The sequence below is a fragment of the Elgaria multicarinata genome, chromosome 4, assembly GCF_023053635.1.
Source record: "Elgaria multicarinata webbii isolate HBS135686 ecotype San Diego chromosome 4, rElgMul1.1.pri, whole genome shotgun sequence".
NCBI classification, from domain to species: domain Eukaryota; kingdom Metazoa; phylum Chordata; class Lepidosauria; order Squamata; family Anguidae; genus Elgaria; species Elgaria multicarinata.
The window spans coordinates 55,544,947-55,572,415 of NC_086174.1; the positions used below are offsets into that span (position 1 = coordinate 55,544,947).

The 27,469-nt window shown below is 38.1% G+C and overlaps 1 protein-coding gene across 3 annotated transcripts in view; it reads right to left on the reverse strand.

Annotated features, from left to right (window-relative positions):
- SDCCAG8 (SHH signaling and ciliogenesis regulator SDCCAG8) overlaps positions 1 to 27,469 on the reverse strand; it is a 125,962-nt gene that overhangs the window by 67,425 nt on the left and 31,068 nt on the right. For all 3 annotated transcript variants that reach the window (XM_063124322.1, XM_063124321.1, XM_063124323.1), the window contains exon 13: positions 19,835 to 19,977. In XM_063124322.1, the coding sequence (XP_062980392.1) occupies positions 19,835 to 19,977 (143 nt within the window). The remainder of the gene's footprint in view (positions 1 to 19,834; positions 19,978 to 27,469) is intronic.

Sequence of the window (27,469 nt, forward strand, 5' to 3'; positions counted from 1 at the left end):
AATTACCAGTGGAAACAGTTACGCATTGTACTTTGAAACCATACGCTTGTGTACTGCGAGAAACCATTAAGCTTTTTAACCTGCATTTACGTCTTGTTATTAAATTACATTCATTTATACCTGGTGTGGTCATTGGAGTACCTGGGGAAGGGTACAGGTAAATCTATGGTGGCAGCGGAAGGGAGAAGTTTGGGCCGAGGGTGTAGATCTGTATAGCTGTGGGGCCTAAGCAGAAGTAGGCATGCCACAGAGATGGATTTAGCATCTCAAACCCCTGATGAATGCACCTGAGCTGGGTCCTTTGGGATCAATAAAGAAGAAGAGTGATCCAGAGTAAACCCAGTGAAGGGTGGGCGTCACAGGGACTTTTAATGACTAGTTTTGTAGTTCTGTGGAGATACTTCTGTGAAGGGAACAGAATTTTTTTTGATACAAACACAAAAAACCCACATAAAATAGTCAAAGGGAAAAATGGGAAACTAAGGATACACAAATGCTAAGCAAGAATTTGTATTATGCAACACCAGGGATGGCTGCAGTAGCACTCCTACCCCATCACCAATATTATCTTTCATCATTAATGACTCTACCAATCTTTAATCATGACCTCTCCTTTCACTTTCTCCTGTAAGGAAACACAGCAAAGAGACCGCAAACATGTTATTATTATTATTATTATTATTATTATTATTATTATTATTTATTTATATAGCACCATCAATGTACATGGTGCTGTACAGAGTAAAACAGTAAATAGCAAGACCCTGCCGCATAGGCTTACAATCTAATAAAATCATAGTAAAACAATAAGGAGGGGAAGAGAATGCAAACAGGTACAGGGTAGGGTAAGCAGGCACTGGGTAGGGAAAAACTAACAGTAGAAAGTAACAGTAGAAGTCTGCACAACATCAAGTTTTAAAAGCTTTAGGAAAAAGAAAAGTTTTTAGTTGTGCTTTAAAAGCTGTGGTTGAACTTGTAGTTCTCAAATGTTCTGGAAGAGCGTTCCAGGCGTAAGGGGCAGCAGACGAAAATGGACGAAGCCGAGCAAGGGAAGTAGAGGCCCTTGGGCAGGCGAGAAACATGGCATCAGAGGAGCGAAGAGCACGAGCGGGGCAATAGTGTGAGATGAGAGAGGAGAGATAGGAAGGAGCTAGACCGTGAAAAGCTTTGAAGGTTAACAGGAGAAGTTTATATTGGATTCTGAAGTGAATTGGAAGCCAATGAAGAGATTTCAGAAGCGGAGTAACATGGTCAGAGCGGCGAGCCAAGAAGATGATCTTTGCGGCAGAGTGGTGAACAGAAACCAACGGACTGATGTGAGAAGAAGGAAGGCCAGAGAGAAGAAGGTTGCAGTAGTCCAACCGTGAAATAACCAGTGCATGAACAAGCGTCTTGGCAGAAGAGACAGACAAAAATGATCGAATCCTGGCAATATTATACAGGAAAAATCGACAAGATTTAGCTACTGCCTCAATATGAGGAATAAAGGAGAGCGAGGAGTCGAAGATAAAGCCAAGGCTACGAGCTTCCTTGACCGGAGTAAGCGTAACATCATTGACAGTAAGAGAGAATGAGAGATGAGGAGAAGGTTTAGGAGGAAAAACAAGCAATTCAGTCTTTGCCATGTTAAGTTTCAAGCGACGATGAAGCAGCCAAGCTGAGATATCTGAAAGACATGCTGAGATACGATCGTGAACATCAGGAGAAAGTTCCGGAGATGACAGATATAGTTGTGTATCATCGGCGTACAGATGATATTGTATGTTCCATACAAATGTTTACATTTTACTTTCATACATTGACCCTGTTCAGACACAACACACTAAGCCATAGTGGTTAAGCACTTTGAACTAAACATTATGGCTTAGCATGTCATGTGAACCATGGCTTAGCATGCTGTGTGAATCATTCCTAACCAAGGTGGCTACATAACCACAGTTTAAACAAGCTCACTAACCATTTGCTGTGAAAGGATTAGCAGCCTAACCATGGCTTAGTGTGTTGCCTGAACACACTAAGCCATTTTTATACACATTCTGGAAAAACAATCTGCCTCTTGAGGGTGGTTTCCAAGAAATATATTAATTCTTCAACTCATCCCAGATCTCATTCCATCCAAGCATGTGCCCTTATCTGTAAATTGTTAGTACTAGCATATGTGAACTTTATTATATAACTCAATGGAATCTGATTCATCCAGAGGCTATAGCAGTGTTTGGAGAATATAGTAGTTTAAGAGAATACAGAAGTTGGCTATTCATGATCAACAGTGGTCTGGAGGCTTGATGTGCATTTTATTGCACACATTGACATGAATTGCTAGACTCTGCTATAAAGTCTGCATCATCTAGCAGTAAGGATTCACAGTTAAGGGACACATGAGGTCAACCATATCTGGGGCATTATATTCAAGCAAGGATAAGCAGACTTTAGTCTGACAGGATTTCTTTGGTTTTTATTAGAACTAAAGATCCACAACCAAACCCAGTGTAAAAGACAAACTTAGAATTAAAGAATTCTGAGCCCAAGAATTTGTCCAAAACTCAATCCATTCCTGGTTACCTCAAGCTTTCTTCATCGCAGCAGTATAATTTAGAGTGGGAGACAGTCTTTTTGTTGTTGCAACTGGGGGTTAGAGATCATTGCCAATTTCCTTACAAATCACCCAGACATCTATCAAAAGATCCAGATTTACCTTCTGCTCCCTTGATATACAAAATCCCAAAGGCAAACATAACAGGGTGAGTTTGGCTATTACTGGCTAGGAAGAAATTTCTTGTGAGATAATTTCTTGGTATGAGAGTAAGGGCTACAGTGTAGAGGGCAGAGGGTGCAGTATATACACTGTTGAAGAAGCTCCCACTTGATAAGTGTCTAGCTTAATTTTTCTAGGCCATTTATAAGGTATTACTGTATTTTATACTTGATTACTTGGATATTTTATATGTTTTGAGTATACTGGAAAAATAAAGTGAAATAAATGAGTCTTCAGAGTCTGATTCTAGCACCCACATAAACATAAGTTATTCTGGATTCTCTCATTCTTTCCACTGCTGGTTTTCCATAAATGTTCCCTCACATGGTTTCCCCTTTGACTTTTTGCCCTCTCTGAAACTCACTGCTTCTTAGTGATGTTTTGTACTCTGATTCCAATATGTATATTATGAATGTTATGCATGTGGATAGTTGCTTTCCTGCTTTAAATTAACTTGAGTCGGAAAGGATCGTACTAACACTTGAGTCGGAAAGGATCATATTAAAATAGCTTGCGGGGGGTGGGGTGGGTCGCATCTAATCATTGGCCATTCCCTTGTCTACAAGGGAATGGCCTGTCCCACAGAAACCGAAAACATGGTAATGTAAAGTTCATTTAAGAACAAAAGCTGAAAATGTGGGATTAAGACCTGGGCAAGCTACAAAACCACTTCAGTCTGATCCAGCAGGCCCCTTCCTATGTTTCCTACTAATCTTAAAATAAGTTTCATATGTTAAGGCAAAGTAGAAATTTACAGATCCTTAATATCTTATGCAGTAGGCAATACTGGGCTATACTAGGCTAGATGAACAAAAAGGCAACTATTATGTGTGTAATGTGCACTTATTTCAGTCTTGCTTACACAGAATATAATTTTCTCACATCAGCCTATTGACTTGTATGAAACCCCCCCGACATTCTTTTATGTAAAAATCTGAAATAATAAGATATTGTATGTTGAAAAAGATCATTATGCGCCAACATCAATCTCTTCTGTCACATGTGGACTGACTCCTGAATGTAGCCCACAATTCTGAGGTGTCTGCTTGTCCTGTTTTGATTTCAGCCAGTTCAGCCAGTGGATGTGGACAAGGTGCTTGAAGGACTGAGGCCAACCATTTGCTCTTTGGATCCTCTTCAGACTCTTGTCATCCTTTTAGTTTTAACTGTTTTACTTCAGCTTTTAATGCTGTTTAATTGTTTTGGTATTTTACTATTGTAAAGTATTTAGATTACAACTCTATCGAAATAGAGTTATGGGAGACAATTGTGGGAGACAATTTTAGAGTTCAAGATGTTGTTTAAAAATTAACCTCAGGTTCCATCTGCCTCCTTAGCTTTAACTTTACTTGTCTGGCCATGACATCACCACTCCCAGAATGCTCATTGGTCAAGGAGGATCTGGCCACCCAGTGCTACATGAGATGACACTCCAGAAGCTGCAGAAACAATGCTTAAGATTCCAGGGTGATTTGTCATTTAATGATGATGAGTGTCAGACAGCTATAAAGTTAATCTGAAGTGACATGGCAATTGGTCTGACCAGCATTATTCTCAGGCTTTGCGACCAGCTCTTCTTCCTGTCACCCTCTCAAGCTTTCCCCTCATGTGCTATGGAACATAAGAAGTCAGGGGCCTCTGGTACCCACTAATTTGTGCTGAGTTAATAGTGGTCTCTTGAGTGCTGCCAAGTACCACATGGGAACCTGCCTCTGACACAGCAGGCAGAATGTAATGAATGCAGGACATTTTATTCAGCATGCTTCCTAGATCAAAAGTGGTACCTCATGCAGTGCTTTGCAGCATGTGAAAAACACACTTCTCAGTAAGCAACATCCCACATGAAATGTCACGAAACCAGAGAAGCCACTGTGATATACCAAGATAGGATGGGGAGAACTGGGAGGAAAGGCCAAGAGTGGTGCCGGCCAGGCAAAAGACAGTCTCTTATGTTGGATGTGAACCACAGAAATCAAGAGCTAGAAGTGGGCTCAAGGTCACCAGCAGGCTATACCCATATAGAAACGTCCCTATGGGTCATTTGTCCATCTTTCATGATTATTAAAATATTGGGTCATTTACTCTACTCACTAAAGCCAAATGTTAGAATTACACTGTACCAGCAAATTCAAGAGACTCTCTGACTGGAGCCCGGAGTTATTTTGTTTTACTCAAGTATTATGTGAAACAATTTCTGAATCTGGAGATTATTCATCTTTGTTTCCTTAACTGAAATGTATTGTTAAATAATTTACAAATTCGGGAGTTTTTTGGTTTTTTGTTTGAGGTAGTCAAAGCAATTTCATTCAAGTTTAGTGAGATTTTTCTTGTTTAACTTAAAGAGCAGTATCCAATGGGGAGCATACACCCCTGCAAATTCTTTTGCTTCCTGCCAATTCTGTGCAGTGGTGATTCAGTACTTCTGGAGGGCAACCTGAAATGATATTAAATTGCTGTTCTGTAAGCAGTAGGGGCTGCTCACTGAACAGAATCAACAGAGCTTGCTGTGCACAGACTACAATCGGTGGCTAGCTCTGCTAGCGGATGGGTGGCATTGGATTCTGCCAAATATAAGCAAACTATCTCATTGTAAAAGTCTTTTACCAAACTGCAAGACATTCCAGAAATTTCCATAATATCCTAAAGACCATCCTTTCTCATGCAGAACCGTTGGAACTCCACTGAAACCTTTTCCAACTCTCCTCATTGTTCAACCCTTGAGATACTATATCATGTTGTTCTCTGGGAGAACTATACATCCATCCAGTGGCTACACTCCTTCTCAGTGCTGTGGACACAGACCATGCAAGAACAGTGTGTGGGTACATATGGGAAACCTTAATCAAGGTTTGTATTTTGTATTTGTGTTTTTAGACTGTTGTTTTATTATGCTTTTCATGGTTTTAATTTTTGTGAACCATCCAGAGAGCTTCGGTTATTGGGCGGTATAAAAATGTAATAAATAAATCTCACCACTCTAGTGTGCGTGCATGCCTCTGGCAGAAAGGAGAAGACGGTGGAAAATTAGAATTCCCTGTGTACACAGGAGATTAGTGTTCCCAGTTTGCTGGAAAAAACTAGTAATTACCAGTGTCCTGTCCAAAACTAGATTAGCTTTGTTGATGGATCCCCTAGAAGAGGCTCATGCAACCTTCCCTCTTCTATGGCCTCCAGGAAAGTATTAGTGTTTACATAAAATGCTGCCACTAACATCGCTGGGAACAAGTAATCATCCTTAAGGAAAACATTCTGTGTCCCCCTTCTGTGGGTTCCTAAATATGAGCCACCATTTCTCCCCTTCCATGTTATGGGTTTGTCCTTCTCAGGGATTTCACTATTATATTTCTGCCTTAGGCAGTCTGGATTCTGCAGATCATTAGCCCTTAGTTTCCATCTCCTCTACTCTTTTTCAGTAGGTTATTCCCAGAGGTAAACTTACTTTGGTTGTGGAATATAACTATCAGTAGAGATCAGAAACAGATTCTCCTGTGGTTCTAAATCTGGAGCTGATACAGATTTATATATCAGGTAAGGTGAGAAACCTTACCATTTCTGTGCTTGATACTGGGGCAAAAAGGGGCTTCTGATCCTATTTGACCCATAAAGTCCTACCTGGAGATCTAGAGGTGTCCACCCAAGTATATCTTCCCTCAATGGACTCCCCCTCTCCCTGCCTCTTTGCTGTTAGCAATACTCCTCCCTCGCATTCCTCCTCCATCCTTCTACTTTGTCATCTTCCCCTCAATTCTTGCCACTCCTGGATACTTATAGGGACCACCTGCCCTGCCTTCCTGTTGCCTTCCTGACAATCCTCTGTCATTGGCAACAGCTGCAGTTTGTCTTCCCTTTAGGCCCAGCTGATAAGGGATGGTGGCCTGTGATGACATCGGTGCCAGGCTTTGCCACAGCTCCAGTCAGTTGCTTTCAACAGTGTGGGGTGGATTGGCACCAGTAGGTCTTATAAGGTGTTTGTGCTTTGTTCAATATTACTAAGCTACAGGAATGCGCAAAGATATCAAAGATTATACAAACGTTTTAGGATGAAGTGAAGAACACTGATTTTTTTTTTAAAGGTATGGCCTCCATTATACAGTTTTGTTGGTAAACATAGATTGCCATAAGAAAAGTAAAGATGGACATACGTAGTTTTGGCACTTTTAAAAATTTATAGATGAAACTTAAAAAGAAACAAATTATTATGTTCTATGATAACATCTTTTTCTGTAACTATTTTTATTTATAATTATGAAATGTATTACATATTTGTACTAGAGATTATAAATATATATTTAAAATGTTGTATTACTAAATATTTATATTTGTACACCTATTTTAAAATATAAATATTTAGTAATACAATAATCTCTAGTACAAACATGTAGTTCTTAGAACATTTCATTTATAATACAGCAATAAGGAGAAGAATAGATTTAGAAATTTCAGTACATATTTAGCCCTAGGGAATGCAATATAAATCAGTTGTAATTTTTTAAAATAGTTATTGGAAGCTTGGTGAACACACAAAAGAATTATACCTGAATTCCAGTGGGGGGCATCATTTCCACTTCAGAGAAAGGCCGTCATACAGTAGAAAGTTAGATGAGATTGAAGGCCTCCTGACTTCAACTGTGCCCTGGCTGTGGCCAAAATGGACATTCAAGCTGGGAATTAGCTGCATTGAAAACCTTGGGATTTACTTCTGAATAAACACCAAAGGATTGCCCTGCATACCAAGTATTTCTTACTGTTGGTTTTTCAAAACAAATTCATTAAAATTTGGGATTAAAATTTTGATGCAAAACTGTACGCCATAATAAACAAGACTATAGGGCTTAAGTGCCTGGCTAGGACTTCTCATGTTTCAACAAAAACTGCTTTTGAAATTCCCAGAATGTCCAATGTCATATGCCATGCAGCACATGAGGCCCACCAGGGCATTTCACCCAGTTATCTGGATTGTGGTTTTTGTCTTAAAAGTCAAACAACAGATCTCCAAACATTCATTCTAACAGGAAACTACAAAAAAGTTGTGAATTGTCCCTGATTGTCATTTAACTAAATTACCTCACACAATCATACTCCATTTTATTGGCCTAAGCAACAATTAAATGAAGCAAAAATGCACAGTTACTATTATTTCACAGCAGAAGATAAGCTTTTGCAGTGAATGGATTTCTTCTGATTTTGTCAGAATGTGACTTTTCTTCACAAAAGCAAAAAAAAAAAAAAAAAGAGAGAGATGACTCTGTAGCTAATATTGAAGTCTTATCTTGCTATCATTTTGATTTGGCTTGCCTGAACCACAACATTTTCCTAATCATAACTTTTGCGTGTTAACATTACAAAAAATTGACAGACAAAGCAATATCCTTGTCAATTTAAAAAGTGTTTTAAACACTTTATGTTATTTAGAGCAATGGATGAATGGATTTTAATAGCAACTTTCCAACTAAACTCACAATTACTGTCATTACGCTAAGTGCTTGATATCCCACTGTGCAGTTTTGCTTTCTGCTTTTTTACCTTCTTCCATGCACACTTTTAGCCACTGATTGTACAGCCTTTCAGTGTTTTCTGCCTTTTCCTTTAAATAAACTGGCTCTGGCTCCTTCCATCTGGTTCCCCTTCCGTCAGCAACCCTGCACCTGTTCACACCTCCTCTCCTGTTGGATTCCACTGAACATTTCCTCCTCTGCCAGGGCTATTCTGGCACTCACAACCTTTCTGTCATTCAATCCATCTGTCAGAAGTGAACTTTGTTTACCGCAAGCTTCTGCTTTCTTCTTCAAGATGCAAAGCCCCTCAAGGTCATTGTCAAAAGAATTGTCGGCATAGATTTAGTCCCTAGCAAAAGACAAAGCTGGACAGTTATCCATTTGTAAAAAAAAAAAAAAAAAAATTCAGCATGAAGAAGACAATAGGGAAGAAATAAAATAATATGATAATTAATGATCATGCTAAAGTCCTACGATTTTTTTCATTTACTCCTGTACTTCTTTCTGTAAAACCTGGTTCGGTACATTTTACCCACTTAGCAAATATGCAACAGACAAAGGGGAAACCGATAACAAAAAAGGTGTAGAAAGAAGAAATCATTATATATCTTCTTTGAGTTAAGGCAAGATGAATGGGAAATTATGTACTAAATTATATGGTTAAGTGGGTGGGGGGGGGAGAACAGCAGAGCAATGATACAGTTCACATTGACATTCTGATTTTAGAATATCTCGTTACAATATTGCCTTTGAGCTACATCATAGTTACATCTTACCCCTAACTAATCTATGACTAAAGTATCATTTTAAAAATAAAAAAACAATTTACCACTGAGATTTTTTAAAATGTCACTGATTTTATCTGTGTGATTATCCATATTGCTATTCAAATGCTTTCTGCAAGTTAACAGAAAGAGCCGTGCAGCTACTTTGAGACATTTCATACTGTCAACAGGATCTATTATGCAGAGCTATTCAGGCATGCATCTGCTTTTCAAAAATTGGTTCCGATAGCCACATACTATTGAATTATTAATTAATCTCTTAAACAGTTTAACCGATCTGAATAAGAATCATCTCACAAATCATCTTCTTGAGGGATATCCAAATTAAAAGGTAGTTTTCTTCACCAAAGAGAAAAATGTGTCAAAAAGTTTACAGAAACATAATTTCACTTTGCAAATATTTCAAAATTGTTATCCAACATATTATACAAACATCAAGTTTCAGACTTTTCAGAATACTTATATGCCTTAATTAGGTAAAACAAAAAGCACTAAACATTAGTTAGACAGATAATAAATGCCTATTCAATTCAGGATTTCGTTTTTAACGTATTGTGTATGAGAAACTAGATCTTGCCTTTACTAGATCTTGCCTTTGGACTTTAATTAGCCTAGTATTAGATTAAGGGGGGAACTGCTCCAGGTCTTCTAGAAAGGTCTACTTACTATATAGTAACCTATCATCTTACCTACCCATATAATTGCTTTTAGCCCATCTTACATGTTACACTCTGCTGGCAACATAGAAAAGCCATAGTCAGGACAAGAAGTCATATACCAGCTGCACTTCTGCAAAATGCTCAGACTACAGGAACAAGACAGGCAGTAGTGGGACAGTTGATGTGGCAATCATGCTGCCATGGAAAATGCATCAATTGAGCAGGGAAGAAGTCTGCTCCTTGTCATAATTGAATAGACCAGAGACAGAAGAGAGCTACCAGATGGGAAGGAAATAAATAACCGTTCATTTGCGTTCCTTCTACTCATCATCTTTATTTCTATGACATGATAGAGCTGGATTCATAGCAGAACAATATTTTTTTCAAATATGTTATTTTATGATTTATCTTAGCATATAAAATATAAAGGTTTGATAACCTTAAAATATGTTTATACCAATGTCAATGTTTCAGTATTCAGATGATTAGGAATTTACTTACAGACTTCAAGAAACAGACTGTTCCGATGCAATAGTTCACTCTTTGTCAGGAAAGAACTTCAGTTAGAAAACCTCACACAGAAGGAAACTAAATGTTTCTTTCCACTGAAGTCGTATTAGTTGTTATACAGGATAACAGTATTTTAAATATGCATCACAAAACTACACTTACATTTTCACTGTATTTTATAAAGATAAACATATTTTCCACAGACCACTACATAGAACATTTTGTAATGTCAAAACCTTAAGATCTAGTGGATATTCTATTGAAAACATTTTCTAATTTGAATGAACTCCTTAGAACAAATTAAAAAACCTTATACAAAGTAGCTCAAATATTTTTTACAACAGATATAGAAGTAATAGGCAATCTTCAACTATTGAAGAGTATGCATGAGTTCTAGTTTTCCCTTACTGAATCAATGTCAACATAAATACTATAGATAAATGCTCTATATATCATCAGGAGGGGAAAAAAGCTGTTGCAGGACTACAAATTAAGCATCAGGCTATAAAATCTTCTATTCCCTTAAAAAAATAAAAACATGTTCACAATTTGCTTAGCTGTTAAGTATCAGAGCACAATTCTTTCCTACTTAATACTTCATTAATGGCTTTTAAAATACTGTGATCTCAAGCAATATATTTCTGAAAGAATAAGTATCTAAATCATTAGACAATAAGGTATTAGCCAACTGACAGTTTATAAAGTACACTGTAATAATGATTACTCCGGGCACTGCCAGAAAACAAGAGTGCCGATTTATTCCAAATCATTCGATATCTGTCATCATAAAGCAGCGTATGGGCTAAATGATGGCAGGTAAAATCTTTCTCCCTCCATAATAATGCAGAGCAGCTAATTTATTTACATATCTATAACTGAACACTTTAGCTATCTTAGGGAGAACCTGTAGTCAAGGGAATAGGACAGTTTTCCCAACTAGATTTGCACACTTTGAAAACAATAGAGGATTATTAATTGTTCCAGCCCCTTTTTATAAGATTACCTTATGCAAGACCTTCTTTTCAGTTGTGGAAATATTTGTGGTTTGTATAGCTGTAGGACAAAGAACCAAGATATTTTCACAGAATAGCTCGGGAAAAGGATAAAAAATGCTTGCAAGATTCAGTTACAAATAAGGAGAACAAATGGCAACTTTCAAATCTATCTCAGTCATTTACTAATATGCTGCAATATCAAATAAGTCTAATTTTTTCCGACAGCCCCAAATTAGATATATTGCAGAAACTGATGCATAAATAGCATATGGCTCTGTTATACCACCTATTTCAAATCCCCGTAATGTTTCTTCCCCTCCCTACTCAAAATGAATAATTGAGCCAAGCCATAAACCTTCTGCAAAGAGAAAAATATACAAGTTGAAAAAAAAAAGCAGGAGCTGCAATGTTCTTTGTTGAACAAAGAGATGCATCGTTCATATCTACTTGTCACTTTTCAAAGTATTTTATGTTAATCCTGGTCATTTAGCTATGGTAAGCATTCCATGTAACAGGTCCATACTTTCAATAGTATATAAATTATTTTCCCCCCTATTTGACCTCAGTATTTCAACTCTGATATTAACATGTGGGTAAGAAATAAACTATGACTACAACCCTATTCCCAGGGTAAACCAGCAAGGAAGCCCCTCTGAACTCAATGGGACCTATTTTGAATAAACTTGTATAGCATTGCAAATTTACGTACTAACTACTAGTGATGGTGGTTTGACAACTTAAAGATTTAAGCCATGTTCAAAGTTACAGAACAGGGACCCAGTCATTATTGGGTGCAGAAGGAACAAAGCTGTCGTCCCCCCCTTTTTAAAAGACACAGAGAAAATATTACCTACTGAATTTATCCTACTATAGCTCCCAATCCTAATACATGCTGAATGTGAAAGTGACACCAATACTATGCCTGAATTAACACAGTTAATTTTATTTTATTTCAGAATTAGCATACTTTTAATTCAAATGAGTAGAACATACTAAACATGGATAAGCCTTGTAGTATATGTCTAACTCCAAAGGAGTAATGTATGCATTTTCCCTCCTAGCAAAGATTCTGAAGAATCCACAAAGTCAATGCATCAGTGGATTTGTACACTCTTTGTCTTCAGGTTTTTTTTCCAGATAAACTGCCTAGTTAACAAAAGTTTGTGTGTGCTTTTTGCAACAAAAAGGCATTGCAAGGTCTTATATCAGACCAATGGGCACACCACTGTAAACATCATGGAACTCTGCAGCTATCCTGCAGTTTCCCTCTCTGTGGTCAGTCTTCCCAGCTGCCCTATCTGTTACTGTCTGATTAGTTCTGCTAAGGAGCCCCTCCCCTGCCAGCTTTCAGTGCCATCTGTTCTACACAAGATGGCTGCTGCCCAGCAACCTAACACTGCCCTCCTACCTGGCACCCGGCTACCATCCTTACCCCAAAGTGCTAACACAGGTTCTCACTGCTGGCAGAGTCAGGATTTCATTACTACTACTTTGACAAGTGCAGGGTTGTTTGTAATTTCTCTTTTATCCTGATTTTGATTGTACAACCACCTCCCACTGATTCAGTTTGCTTCAGTTTTGTTGCTCACAGATTTTACTCTCCACATTAATCTCCCTCTGGCATGTTACTGCATCTGTTCCCTTTTTTATTATTAATTTTCAAATTCCCACCATTTTTGACAAAAAGGAGGTAATCTACACTCTGCTTCTGCCCATTTCATTTTCTTTAATTTGGAAGATAAGTATGAAAGCATGCCAAAGAAGTTAATTCTCCGTTAACAGTTTATTTTCTGGCATCCCAATGCCTTTGTATATGAAAAACAGATAGGAATAAATGTTGACTAAACTACAGGCAATCCTAAATTTAATGAAAAATAAACATATAAAACAGAAGCTAAGGAGTTTATTTCAGGGTTTTAGATGTCTCTTCAATTATAAGTTTTCAGGTAATATTTTTGAAATTAGATGTTAAAATACTTTAATATTATTTGTCTCTGTCAAATATATTTTTCCATTGATCTGTGCCCATTAACAGAATAATTTTTTAACAGTGAGTATTCATTTTATATTTGGTCAATAACGTAACATAGATTGTTGGAATTTTGCACATCACTTAAATAAGTGTGAATGAACTTCCGATATGCTGTTTTTTAAGAACATGATAAAAATCATGTTCCTTTGCAACAGATATTACTTAGGAAAGAGTACAGCTAGTACAGCGTATATAGCAACTTGATGTGTGTGTGTGTGCATCATAAATACACATATTTTATTCTTCTAGCCAAGCATGCTGTCAACTTCATAACAAAAACATAATATCATGTTGCAAGAACCTAGGCAGTAAAAGTGATAAATTTAATTTATGTAACTTATTTATTATACATGGACTTTGATTAATGCCAATGAAGCTGCTGAAAACGTGCTAGAGGCTACTAGAAGCACACTGAATAGTAGATATTTCAAGCTAAAAAGAGTGAAATATTTCTCACTGCCACTGTATCCCCTTCAAACCAAAATATATGATTTTCCAAAGATTTTTCTGCATATCAATAATCAAATACCACTGAACTTTTCTGAAGAAATGTAACACTCCAACCAATACTAATAAAATAACATGGAATAATTGAATATGAGTACATGGTCTGCTCTGGAGGTAAAAATAGGCATTGTTGTCTTATAAAGCTGGACCCCACTTCAACTGTTCATATTGGGCACACTCATCCTTGAAATTCTTCTATGCAAGTTCTACAGAAATGAACTAGATTTGTATGTTTACAAATACCCCATTAGAAGTTGCAATGATGTCTCCAATGGCTAGGACCCAGTATTTAGTAATTGTGAATCAGCCTGCACAGTGCAGTTAAACAAGAATTATTTTGATTTTCTTTTTGTAACCTGTCCTGTCAGGACATGGACAGAATGCGGACAAGGTAAATGTTCTGGACCATCTACAGGAGCAGCTCCAAGTAATGATAATTTACGTGGGAGGCAGTCACTTTGCTGACTTATCAGTATTAACTGAAAAAAGCTGCCTGGAGTCTCAATCTGAGAATCTAGAACAAATATTAATTTCACTCACTAAAAAGAATTAATTAACTAACATTGCTGTTTCAAACTGGAATCAGTTCAGCCAATCACTTTTGTTCTTCTCCCAATTCATTAGAACTGTTGAATTATAAAGAAGCATTGCTTGCAAGCAATTATTTAAATAATAGAAATATTAACTGGATTGAACAATACAATATTTAAGCATAATCAAATTGTCAATAATTTGTTAAAATAAAGGTGTATTGAATATTATGGGGTTTTTTTTGTTTTTTGTTTGTTTGTTATTGCTGTTGTTTATCCAGCAGAGGCTTCTGTCAGTGGGAAGGACTGGGGAGATTTTTGGCAAATTCCTCTCCCCCTGCATTCTCCCTCCAAAGAGTTGGGGGACCCTTTAGAACAACATGGGAGGTGGTGTGGGGGGTATGGGGAGGGAAGATGGAACTTCAGCAAATTACATGCCTCCCCTTTCCGCTGATGGAAGCCTTTGCCAGATCACAGAGCATGCTGTCAGTAGAATCACACCACTTAGATTCAGGGCCGGTGCCAGACTATTTTGCACCCTAGGCAAGGTCAGCTACTTTCACCCCACCCCCACCCACCCCCAAAAATGCCAACTTTGATTTTTAAGAAAAGATGTTTCCTGGAAAAAATAAGAAGCACAAAACTTGAAACTGCTAAATTTATTTTAAAGTGCAAGAAATACGTCATGCCAATTATAGCAAACAAATTAGAAAGGCAGGTCTATGGGTCTAAAATGCATTATTTAATAGGAATATCACCTCCAAATCATCCCCCCAACTCACACACGCGCACACACACACTCAGCATCACTCACTCCAAACAAACACACGCATGAACACATGCATTCACTCAAAGACCCCATGCATGCACCCCATTCACCCATACATTCTCTCTCTCTCTCTCTCTCTTCTGGGCGCGTTCCGGAAGTCCGAACGTGGAGCCACCTCACCCCCACCCCAGTGTCCCTGGCTTCGCTTCAGCTGGGCAGGCGCGGGGCACCATCTCGCCCGCCCATGCCCAGCTGAATCCTTGGGCCAGGCCAGCTCACAGCCAACGCGTGTGAGTGCTGCGCTGTGCCCAGCGCCCCTCTTAGCTTGGCGCTCTAGGCGGCCGCCTGAGTGGCCTCTATGGTAGCACTGGCTCTGCTTAGATTCAACCCAATGTCTTCTGAGCCCAAATCAAGCCAATGACCTATAAAGCCCTTAATAACTTGATGTCTCAAGCATGCTGCATCAGCCTCTATTGCCATGTCTCATTGCAATATTGATCAAGCACATCCTTTTAATTTTATCATTTACCCATCATGTTAAGTCTTGAAGGGTTTTATCTGTGGAATTACCTCCCACAGGAGTTCCTTTCTCATAGTAGTCAATAGGCTACTTCACATATTACAGGCATCCATTACAGCACAGTCCTTTTTTGTGACATGACATGGATATAATAGGACTAAGACTCACAAGTCTGAGTACAAGGCTAAACATATCCCCAGAAATTGTAACTGACTGACAATCTCATGTGTACTTTAATCACATGATTTAAGACATATGACTGCCCTTCAAAATTTACAAAAGAGGCAAGATGGGCTTATGATGGAAATGGCGAGATCCTCTCAATTACATGTTCACAAAAATTAAAACCACAAGGTACAGCATAAAATATGGAAGATTAAAACCACAATATAAAAGTTTATAGCATTGTAGTCATTCACATTTTGGGATGGAGCAAATGAAAAATCCACTGAAGAATGAAATACATCAAGGTTTTCAATATTTATAAGTTCATTAAGCACTGTGAACACATCACAGATAAAAACCTTAAAAGGAATCTTAAAAGTCTAACAAAATTATAATCCATATTCACTGTTACTGACACAGCAGCTTAAATGTTGTCATCAAAACTGAACAAATCTAGACAAAATAATTACTGCAATTATCACAAAGATAGGGTAGAATTAAGAGTGAAACAATTTTTACCTGATGGGTGAATTACTATTTTTGAAAAAGAAAATTTCTGCAGGAGAAAAGAAGCTGATAGATTACAGATTTTAACTTCAGAGACCCAAAAATTTCATGTGGAAGATACTCATACTAATATACTTTGTCCTCACCGTCGATATTTTAAGTTTCAGCTATTTACTAAGGCAGAATTCTCAGGTTTCAAAATTTGTAATAATTAGGATTAGACTCATTTGCACTCAAGTTATAGATTTGAAATGTATATCCCACTTATAATGACAGAAGTTTAGTAATCAGCATAACAGCAAAGAATCCATATTCCTAGCATGAAATTGAACTGTTTCAAAATGCTAAAATGTTCCATATTGTTCATGTTAAAAAGTAAGTTTCTAGACATGTTGGTAGAGAAAAACTTGAGAGTGTGGGCACAGATGGGCAGCAAAGATAGGAGAGTATTCATGTCACTATGCTACAATTGGTTTCAGATACTACATTTGCTTTTGCTTTACATCTTTACTAATAGTTCTCAATTTCTGCAATCAGGATAAGACATAGAAATACAACACATAATGTAAAATATATGTAGTTTAGGTTTAAATAATGTATGTTAATAATCCACTAACTGCAATAATTTAGTTATTTCCAGCCAGATATAATATGCCAAAAAACATACAAACATGAATATTAGAACTTTAAGTTCCTCTAATTTCTATAAATCAACCATTGAATTGTTTCCCTGGAGCAGCAGTAACTTCATGTCCATTATTGGTGCAACTTTCATAAAACATCAGCTCTTCTAGAAGGCCAAAACTAGACTAAATCTGACGACTAGATATGAAGGACAGACTTTTTAAAGAAGCACTCTATCCATTTAAATTCCTAATAAGTCACAGAGTGGACTTCTCTACCTCTATTTCATAATCTCCCATGATAGGAATATATCTCCTTTGAGACTGTGGTCCTCCACAAGGGAAGCAAATACAATTTATAGGTTTTTTAATTGCTTAAGCTGAATGAGTGGACAATTTTAAATTATAACACTGAGCTGTGCTTCTGAAGTTTAGAAGCTTAGGGTGCACAACCTTTTCAGCCCCAAGGGCCACATGCACTATTGTTGGGGGAAGCCTGGTTACACACATCCATGTACATACACATATCCTTCCACCATATGTTCAAACCTCCCCTCCTTGCCTGCTGAGATCTAGGAATTATTTGTGGGTGGAGGTGAAAGCCTCACCAATCCATCAGCAATCTCCATTGAGACTGCTATTTCTCCACTGCTATTAGCAGCAGGAAAACAGAGAAGTGAGATCATTGGGAAAGGCATTTCCTAGTGGGTGGCAAATTGGTGGTCAGGTTTAGCAGCATGAGGTCAGGGCACACATGAGGGTCTACATCCAAGGCGGTGGAATGGGGGCTGCATGTGGCCTGCAGGGTATGCATCCTTGTACTAAACTATAATAGACCTAACTGATAACATTATCTTTCCATTGTTATCTTTCAGGCACCAGGTCAAGACTTTCCTCTTCTCCCAGGCATTTAAAGGCATTGAACGCTAAGTTTGTTTTTTAATGGACCCCAGAATTGTTGTTTTAAATGGATGCTGCTGTTTTTATACTGTTGTTTTTATGTTTCTGATGGTTTTTAAATTTTGTATATTTTTAATGTTTACCGTTTTTAGCTTTTGTGAACCGCCCAGAGAGCTTCGGCTGTGGGGCGGTATATAAATGTAATTAATTAAATAAATAAATGATTGGAAGCTAGAACTTGTAAGAGATTTGCTATGGGTATGCAAAAGGGAGAACCACCCAATTCCTAAATGTAATTAGGGTATACAGAAATTGCAGGCAAATATAGAAGAGCAGCTAATAAAAAGTAAGTAACAGTCCATCAGCCAGATTATTTTTTTTAGCACAGAAAGGAAAAAAATAAAAAGGTGGCTGAGTATATGATGCAACAATGTTATAGAAGAGTTAACAAGCGAAGGAAAAAAGGGGGAAAAGACAGTGTTAGGGAAGGTGGAAGTGAGTAATGAGAGGAAGAGCTAGTGAAGAAAGTGCTGGTTCACTCTGAAGATGTAGGTGGTCTTTATCAGGAATTTGGACTCCTTTCCTGTTCTACATTGCTACAAAATGACAACTCAGCAAGTCTAGTTGTTAGAGCAGTGGATGAAAAGAATAAGGGAAATGTCCATACTTTATAAAAACAATGTAATCATGACTGATAAAATATTATAAAATGCTGTAAGCTAGCAAAGATTATACCACTTAAGCCATAAACAAGCAAAAGTAAAGATCACTCTTAAACCTATTCTAGTTTCTGCAAACATCCAAAAACAAATGAAGAAAGTAGAATGAAAAGTATCATATTTATGCGAAACTGTATTGTTTAATCAGTAAATTTGGCAAATCTGAATCACATATTATTTGGATGCTTAACTTAATTAGACTCTTAGTATACCTTATTAAGAGTGTGGAAATTTTTCAGAAAATCTATCTACAGTTTGGATTTTCTCCAAGACACCACACAGCTTCATAACTTGTATGATTAGCCTTAGGAAGGAAATTGGTAAACCATTTGGTTATCTATCACAACAAATCATTATAAAAGAAGTCCTGCAAAATCAAAACTTTTGCTGTCTTAACAACTTACCCAAAACTTTTTTCAAGTTCATTAACCTCTAGCATATTTGTTCTCTAAATACAGGCTGTGAGAAGGGTGTTTTTCTCCCCATCTGCTACCAGCCCATGATCTATATTTACACGATTCTTTTAAAAAAGAGGATGGTGTAATCATTTAAGATGCATAGTATCATCTTCCAAATGAACCACCTATATTCATATCCATGTGCACATGCATACATAAACACCATACATATACTTCGCTCCCCTTAATTCTACAAACCTAAATGATTTCTAGCATATATTTTTTTAAAATCTGGGCATTATCCTATTAAAGATAGGCTTTGTGTTCCTGAAGATGCCCAAATAAAAACTACCTTATATCACAGGTTAAACTCTTTCCTGTTAAAAATCAAAGATTAAAATAATTCTGTTCAGTGGGGTAAGGCATGCATAATCATAATGAGACCACTGTTAAAAGGAAAACGCATCAACTTCAGAAAGTTTTTTGTTCACTACTTATCTACCACACAAACATTTTTGACACAGATACAACTTTTTCACACATTAACATCAATTTTCTCTGAAAACTATGCATGCATTCAGGTAAGAAAGTGGTGGTTATTTCCACTTTTATATATTAATATGGAATTGGAGAGCAATTGTACTATATAGTCTCAATTGTCCCATCAAGCAACTGCATCTTTAAAGACCAATTGGATGTGTATAACTTTTACTGACTACAATTGTTCTAAGATGATGTTTAGCACCTGGCTTGTTTGAAAGAACACTCTATAATGAACTGAATGAATAGATTTTTTGCTATCACACTTCATCTTGTCTCGATGTTTTGCTCACTACATCTTCACTTCAAATTTGCCTGAAAGCTGTGCACTCAAGTTGATCTGTAACAACTGTAGATATGCTACTGGAAAAAATTAGCAGCATGCAACTGAAATTGGTATTCAGGTTGAATAAGATAAGGGGTACCTGGTGAGGTGCAATTGGTGCTCAGCTTTACCCAGCAATTCTGTTAGTTTCAGACATTCATCCTTAGCTCTTGCTGTATTGTGCTGTGCTTGTTCCAAACGTTGTTTATTTTCAATGAGCTCTACTTGTAATTTCTCTGATTCCTTAAAAATACATAGAGGAACATAGCAAATTCAATTACAACAGCTGAAGCATAATAAAGGGAGTCATAAACATCACAAAAATAGTATTCATATATGTACTCATATTTTATAAACAAATTAAAAGGGAATAGTTTCTTTATATTCTGCCTGTACCAAAAGCTGACAAAAGAGAGTGATTGAGCCACAAAATCCATTATTTTTACTAGCTTATTTCAATTTTTTTACTCAGTGATACTATCTTTACATTGCCTGCAATAAGAGAAACAAATAAACGCAATCACCTCAGCAATCATACACACAAAATAAACTTCTTAAATACTGCAATACCACAGTAACCTCACATATTAGTCCTTACTTTTTTGCAGAAGAAAATAATAGGTTTATTAAAGACTCTATTCCATTTTTACAGTTTGTGGCCACATCAGTTCAGGAAGATGTTCGCTCTTACTCCCCCCACTTCCGCCCTTAACAGTCTGACCCTGAAATATTATTTTTAAATCTAAAAGGCATGTTTAAGATGAAAAGACAAACACAATTTGACAACTGCTAACTAATATCAAGACAACCTCATAATTCCACACTATAGGCATAAATATAAGCTCCCATCTTTTTCTCAAGGGAAATGTCTAAAGCGAACAGATGGGCTTTATACTATCCCCTCAAGATAAATCAGCTCAGGTTCTGTAGGACCAACAAAAAAGCAAATTCTACTAGGAAAGAACTTTGCTGAAAATGGCCTCCCTCTACCTGCCAGATGTTTGCGCCTTGGGATTTAAAGCAGTACAATATCTGCTAATACTGGTTGTGCTCACAGTGCAAAGGACTTCTCAGTTAGCGTAAATTCAAATTATCACACACACACACCAAAAAAAAAAAAGATTAAAAAGACTCATCTGTTTTATCAGAAATAACAAAGAAACGTGTGCTACATTTCAAACAGTAACATTTAACATTCTCTTCATATCCTAAACCACTTTTAGCATTTTAAAAAATCCAAATTGTTATTTAGTAATTACTAAATATATATGTGTAACTATACATAACTCACAGAGACATTAGTAACTATGGCAAAGGTTATAAGAATAAGCGTTAGCAAATAGTCTCATACTGGAAAGTAAAGGGAGATGATAAAAAAGTACTTGAGAACTAGAAATTCAATTCTTGATGGATTTAATATCTACTAACTCACTCTCCATGAGTCTCTTATACAGTACTGTACTCAATGTGCTTTTATGGTTATAACAACTAATCATTAGCAAGCACTTTTATTTATGAACAGGTGAACAAATGAACACAGGTAAATTCTGTGTTCCATAGGGCGTAACACAGTTCCATAGTTCCATTTCTCTGCCTTCCTTCTGCTCTAATCCGTCTCATCTGCAGGAATGGATCTGGCACACTTTGGTTCTATTTAGATGGAAAATTGGAGAGCAGGAAATGACAAGGTCTGTTTGTGGCATTTTCAGAAAAGTCCTTGAGGAAAAAAGTGTCATCTTCCACCATCTTGCGATGGATCAGGCAGTGCAATACTCAAGCATCCCAGGCCCTAAACAAACTACCTCCAGAGGTAAACACATCCTACTCTTTCAGAGGAGCAGCTTTAGAGGCAGTGTTTCCTACAAATGATCTTTCTAGGGCAGCATGGGGTTTGTTGCACAACTTTTTAAAGCATTAGGGAATCAACATGTTTCTCTCCACATCTGCAGGCTTTGAAAAGAGGGCCTTGCAGAGAGTAATACAGTAAGGTCATGCTTTCTTACTGATACTTGGAAGCCCACACAGGTTGTGTATTCCTTTGTTTGTCCTGAGGTTATTCCTCTTATGACTGTAACCTCTTGCAATTTAATTGTCTCTCCTTCCTGTATTATATGTGTAGTTCAAAGTTGCAACCAGTTCTAGATGATAGTTTTCAGTTCTTGACATCAAGTAGTCACTGCCAAGGGTGTGTGGTAAAGGTTTGAGGGATAGTTTTGCTTTTCCAGACTGGTCTAGGAGACAGTATGACTCCTCTCCCGCAAAAGGCAAGAATTAAGATCCTGTTACTTGCTCCAGGGGGAGGTGCCATTCAGAGATGACAAATGCTCTCTGTGAAGCTCTGGAAAATATGGGCATTTCATTATCTGTTTAGAACATTATTGTCTAACATTCTAATAAGTGTTTTTTTTTCTTTTGGAGTGAACAGAGGTAATCAATATAAGAGGTAGGATTCTGACTGAAAGGGGTGACTTGACCCTGGCTTGTATAACCAAGACCTAGGATGGACAAGCTAGAAGGAATTTAACTAGAACACCTGGCTAATCAGTGCCCCACTTACGTAGGCTTGAGGGCTGCAGGAGGTTAAAGGCATTTCATTGGCACACTATGACTTCTTTGCTAAGAACTTCAAGGATAAAATTGCTCACATCTGCTGTGACCTGGAGTGAATTGTTAGGAAAATACAGTCTGCAGATGTGTCCATCTGATCGAGTATAAGCAAATAGTTGGTTATTTTTTCAGTTTTAGGGTTTTTCCCCCCTTTCATTTTAATTACTAAACCAGCAATACATACAGAGACTGAGGGATCACAATACAGGTAAGTATGAAACCAAGTAAGAGGAATTGTTGCGAACACATATCATCTGACAAGTATTTAGAATGTCTCTTTCCAGAATTTGAGCTGGGCAGCTGGTGGACTCCCCCTTCGATTATTCTTATAGATATAAGTGATGAAAGACCAGATAACTGTGAAACATCATCCTTGTGTTTCTCTTAAGACTCTCATATTACATGTCAATTTCTCGGAGAGAGCCATTGACCAAATCTATTCCAACCATTGCTTTTCTGAGAATCCAATTCCAGTTTTCCAATGAGCCGCGACTTCTAAATGTGCCGCATCAAGCAAAAGTCTCAGCAAGTTTTTATGTTAATAGCTGGTCATTTTCATTGTGAAGTATTGACAATAAAATTAAAGCTCCATAGTTTTGTATATTGAATTGTTATAGGGGATAATACCTGTAACACCATCTTCCAAAATTCTGCCAATATAGGACAAAAAAGTCACACATGTAACAGTGAACATCTAGAGTTTCACCAACAAAGGGCGGGGCCAGAGCTGGGTTGATCTTAGAAAGTTTAGTTGGGGAAAGGTGCCACAAATGTAAAACTTTCATGGAGGTATCTCTAAAAACAGATGAAATAGTTTTAAGTGGAATGGTTGACCATAACTGAGTCCACTGAGAGTCTAAAAATCTCTCATTTTTGGGAAAGTGTGAACTATCACTTATGGGCTCAACCCTTGCTTTTCTTGGCCAGTAATATCAAGCAGAGAACAATTGACCCTGCTTGCTATTATGGAAAATCTGCATTCAAGATCACATTGAGAGCCTACAGGGATACAGAAGGCTTCCCTCTTCAGAAAGTTGCCCTCCACATGCAGAGGCTGGTGAATGTGCAAGAGAGGGGGCGCGGCTGATGCACTCCCTTCCTTCATGTGTTTATTAGCCCCAGATATAGAACTTATAAATATGGCTATTCTTACCTTCCACTCCAGAAGGTGGTGCTGAGAGACTACTGCTTGGCTCTTTGGCATTTAGATTACAGAGTTCTGTCTTCTCCCCCATGTTCTTTATTCTTATTGTAAAGCTACCCTGGGAAAGCTTTTTTGGATGGAATGTAAATCCCAGACAAAATATATACCTTTGAAGTGTATCTTGACTGGGTCAACTCATCACTACCGAGTCTAATTCCACTTCATGTATTGATTATTAATGCTGAAGGAACAGGGAAGGTTAAACTTTTTATAAAAATTATTCCAGTTGGGACGGTGTAATTAATAGCAGGAGCATCTATACAGTAACTTAAGAGTGCTCATCGGAACATCTGGCAACACTGCAGAAGATTGTGTGGGTACACTGCACTTCATGAATATGTGTCCAATGCACTGGCATTGCTGGCTCCTTCTGAAAATTTAATATGGTCATAAAATCTTTTGTGATACACTCACATTGCCCAAAGAGCTGATCACGCTGAAAGCAATGCAAGAATTACTCAGGTTTGGGAAGCTGGTGTACAACCAGTTCTGGATAGGGTTACACTTCCTGTGTCGCTTAATCCAACATAGTCACTCAACACACAGGTAGTCTTGGTGGCTCAGACTACCTTTCACTAGCTGTGGCCTTTCCTGGATAGGGAAAGCATGGCTATGGTGGCCCATTCTTTGTTAACTTTCAGGTTAGAGTACTGTAATATGCTATATGTGGGACTGCCCATGAAGATAGCTCAGAAGCTTTAACTAATGCAGATTTCAGCAGCTAGGATTCTTACTGATTTGATCCAGTGGAGCCATATTACACAAAATCTGAAAGAATTACATTGAGTGCCTATTTGCTTCTGAGCCCAGTTAAAGTGCCAGTGCTTATCTCTAAAATCTAAATGGCCTGAGATCCAAATACATTAAGGACAAACCTGCCCATGCATTAAGATAATTGGATGAAGCCCTTGTCCACATGTGTTCAGTAAGAGAAGTGCATTATAACTAAACAAAAGAGAGGATCTTTTCTGTGGTGGCATCTTGACACTGATGTCCTCCTGAGGGAGATTCACCTAGCACCAGGTAAAAATATATAATTTGCCCAGGCATTTTAAGTTGTTTATATGTCACCATTGTAGTAAGGTTTTAGCTGGTTGATCTGTCTCATTTTTACGGATTTACGTCTTGCTGTGTTTTATTGTTGCATTTATTTTATCTTTGAAAACCTCCCTGGAACCTACTTTTGTGAATGAAGAACAATATTGTACAATTGTAGGCATGTGATACTGGGAGAGATAACGACGACTGGTGTTATCACACTTGCTTATACAAATCTGCTAACTACATCTCCGTGGACAGGGAATAACCCCTCCAGGAACAAAATAAATTGAAGGGAATTTAACTCAAGTGCTAGAAGGGCCTCTTTTCACTGTGGCCATGGCCGTTCTGCCAGAGAATAGACTAGAATTGGTCTGGCAGAGCTGGCCAAGAATCTAGCATGTTTTCTGAAATATTTATTTAACATATAAATACCATATTCATTATCAAATCAGTATATAAAATACATTAAAAAGAATTAAGATAAAATACAAAGATAATTGAACCAAGAAAACCTACCAGGCTAGGTATTAAAATTAGCAAATGTCTGGGAATACAGATACATTTTTCAAGAGGCACCTAAACACCATCAAATATAGTGCCCCTCCTACTGCAGGGGAGAGAATTCCAAAGGGGGGGGCACAACAACAGAAAAGGACCTCCTTTTCTGGGTGCCATCAGACATAACTATGCAGGCAAAGGAACAATCAGGAGGCCGTGATCTGTAGATCTCAATAAATAGCCAGGTTGATATGGGATAAAGCATTCCCTCAGGTAGCCTGGTCCCAAGTTGCTTAGTGCCTTATATGTTAATAACATCACCTTGAACCTAGTCCAGTAATTTAAGTATTTAATATTAATATAGTGGCAGTCAGTACAGTTCAGTACAGGTCTCTGAGAAAAGGTGAAACATACTTGTAGTAGTCTGTCCCACTTAGCAACCAAACTGCTGAACTCTGCACTAGCTGCAGTTTCTGGACCAGTCTTAAGGGAAGCCCCACATAGAGCACATTGCAGTAATCCAGTCTTGAGGTTCCTGTGGCCAGACCATCCCTATACAAGAACATTCATAGCTGGCGTACCAGCCAAAGCTGGTAAAGGCACTCCCTGTCTACCCAAACCTCCAACGACAAAGATGATTCAAGGAGTACTCCCAGAGTATGAACCCTATCCAGGACAAATAATTCATGGACATGGGAACCACCCACCCACAGTTTTCCATCTTCTCGGGATTCAGCCTCAGTTTCTTGGCCCTCATCTAGTCCACCACTGCCTTCAGGCACTGAGTACCTGCACAGCTGCACCTGACTCAGATGTCACAGACAAATGGAGCTGGGTGTCATCAGCATAGCAAATTGCCCCAAATCTCCTAAAAATTACTCCCAATGACTTCATACGTTAAACAGTACTGAGAACAAGATAGTATCCTGCAATAATGCTCAGAGCAAATGCCAGTAGTCTGTCATACAGTAACCCAATGCAATTCTGCCACCAGCCCTGCAGGAAGAAGTGGAACCACTGCAATACATTGCCACTCATCCCCATCCCACAGAGCAGGTCCAGGATACCATGGCCAATGTCATGAAAAGCCATTGAGAGATTGAGGAGAATCCACAGGGTTGAACTCTCTCTCTCTCTCTCCTGATAAAGGTGATTCTGTCCCAAAACGAGGACCGACACGAGATTGAAATTGATCTAGGCAATGTATTTCTTCCCAGAGTGCCTAGAGCTGAACTGCCACCACTCTCTCAACCACTTGGCCAGTAATTCATATACCTCTGGACTCAGGAAAGGCTTTTTCAGAAATGGATGTATTGCTGCCTCTCTAAGGGCAGCAGGCATTGCTCCCTCATGCAAGGAAGCATTTACCACACCTTGGACTTTGATCCACTCCCTCTGGCTTGCTCAAATCAGCCAAGATGGGCAAGGGTCAAGAGGGCACGTGGTCAGCAGTTATTACAAGACCTTGTCCACATGCTCAGGCCTCAGAAGCTGAAACTTGATCCCAGAGAACTGAACCAGAAACTCAACTGGATCTGCAACAATGGCATCAAGGTTTTGGCGATGAACAATTTTACTTTCAAAGTGCCTGCCAACTGATCAGAATGAGATTCCACAGGTTCTAATAATCCTTGTACTGGGGCAGATGTTCCCAAACTTTGAACCACGTGGATAACTCAGTTGGCCACATATTATTAGATGCAATAGAGACAGCAAATAAGGCTTCACTGCCATCCAATAGGTGCAATTATGTGCTCTAGCACCTGTATATACAGTTTGCATAACTTTTAGTAACACAGTCTAGATAGCAGAGTACCCTTGCAAGGTAATGGGGAGGGAGCAACAGAGATCAGAACATTTCCAGAAAACTTTCTATTGAGAAAGTAAAACAATAGGCAGTTTACATGTAAACAGATGAAGGCTGTCCCAGAGAAGGAAGGGGTGAAGGAGAAATTAGAAGTCTGTGGGGAGCAAAAGAAGCAATATTTTAGTGTTCCCGGGGGTGGGGGGAGAGAAGGATGGTTGAAGCAGTGGAACTGAAAAGTTGTCAAAAGAGAGTGTTATACCTTTCCTTTCTTATGCTCCATTCAATACCCAGGTATAGGGAGCAGGCATCCTTAGCATTAATGTAAATCCAGAAAGAGACAGAATAAGGGCACCCAAACAAACAGTCCAGAGTCTGTCAGGCTGTTTATCCCAGCAAGAACTCTTTTGGAATTGCCTAGAGTTCAGAGATGCAAAAACGGGCACACTACTAGGAGCTCTAAAGACTATTCAGGAAAAGTATTTGAAAGCAAGTCAGACCATAGAATCACACTGATTTCAAGGGTCTACAACTAGCTATGATTTTAGAAAATAATGATTCACAAAAGAATGGGTTGGCCA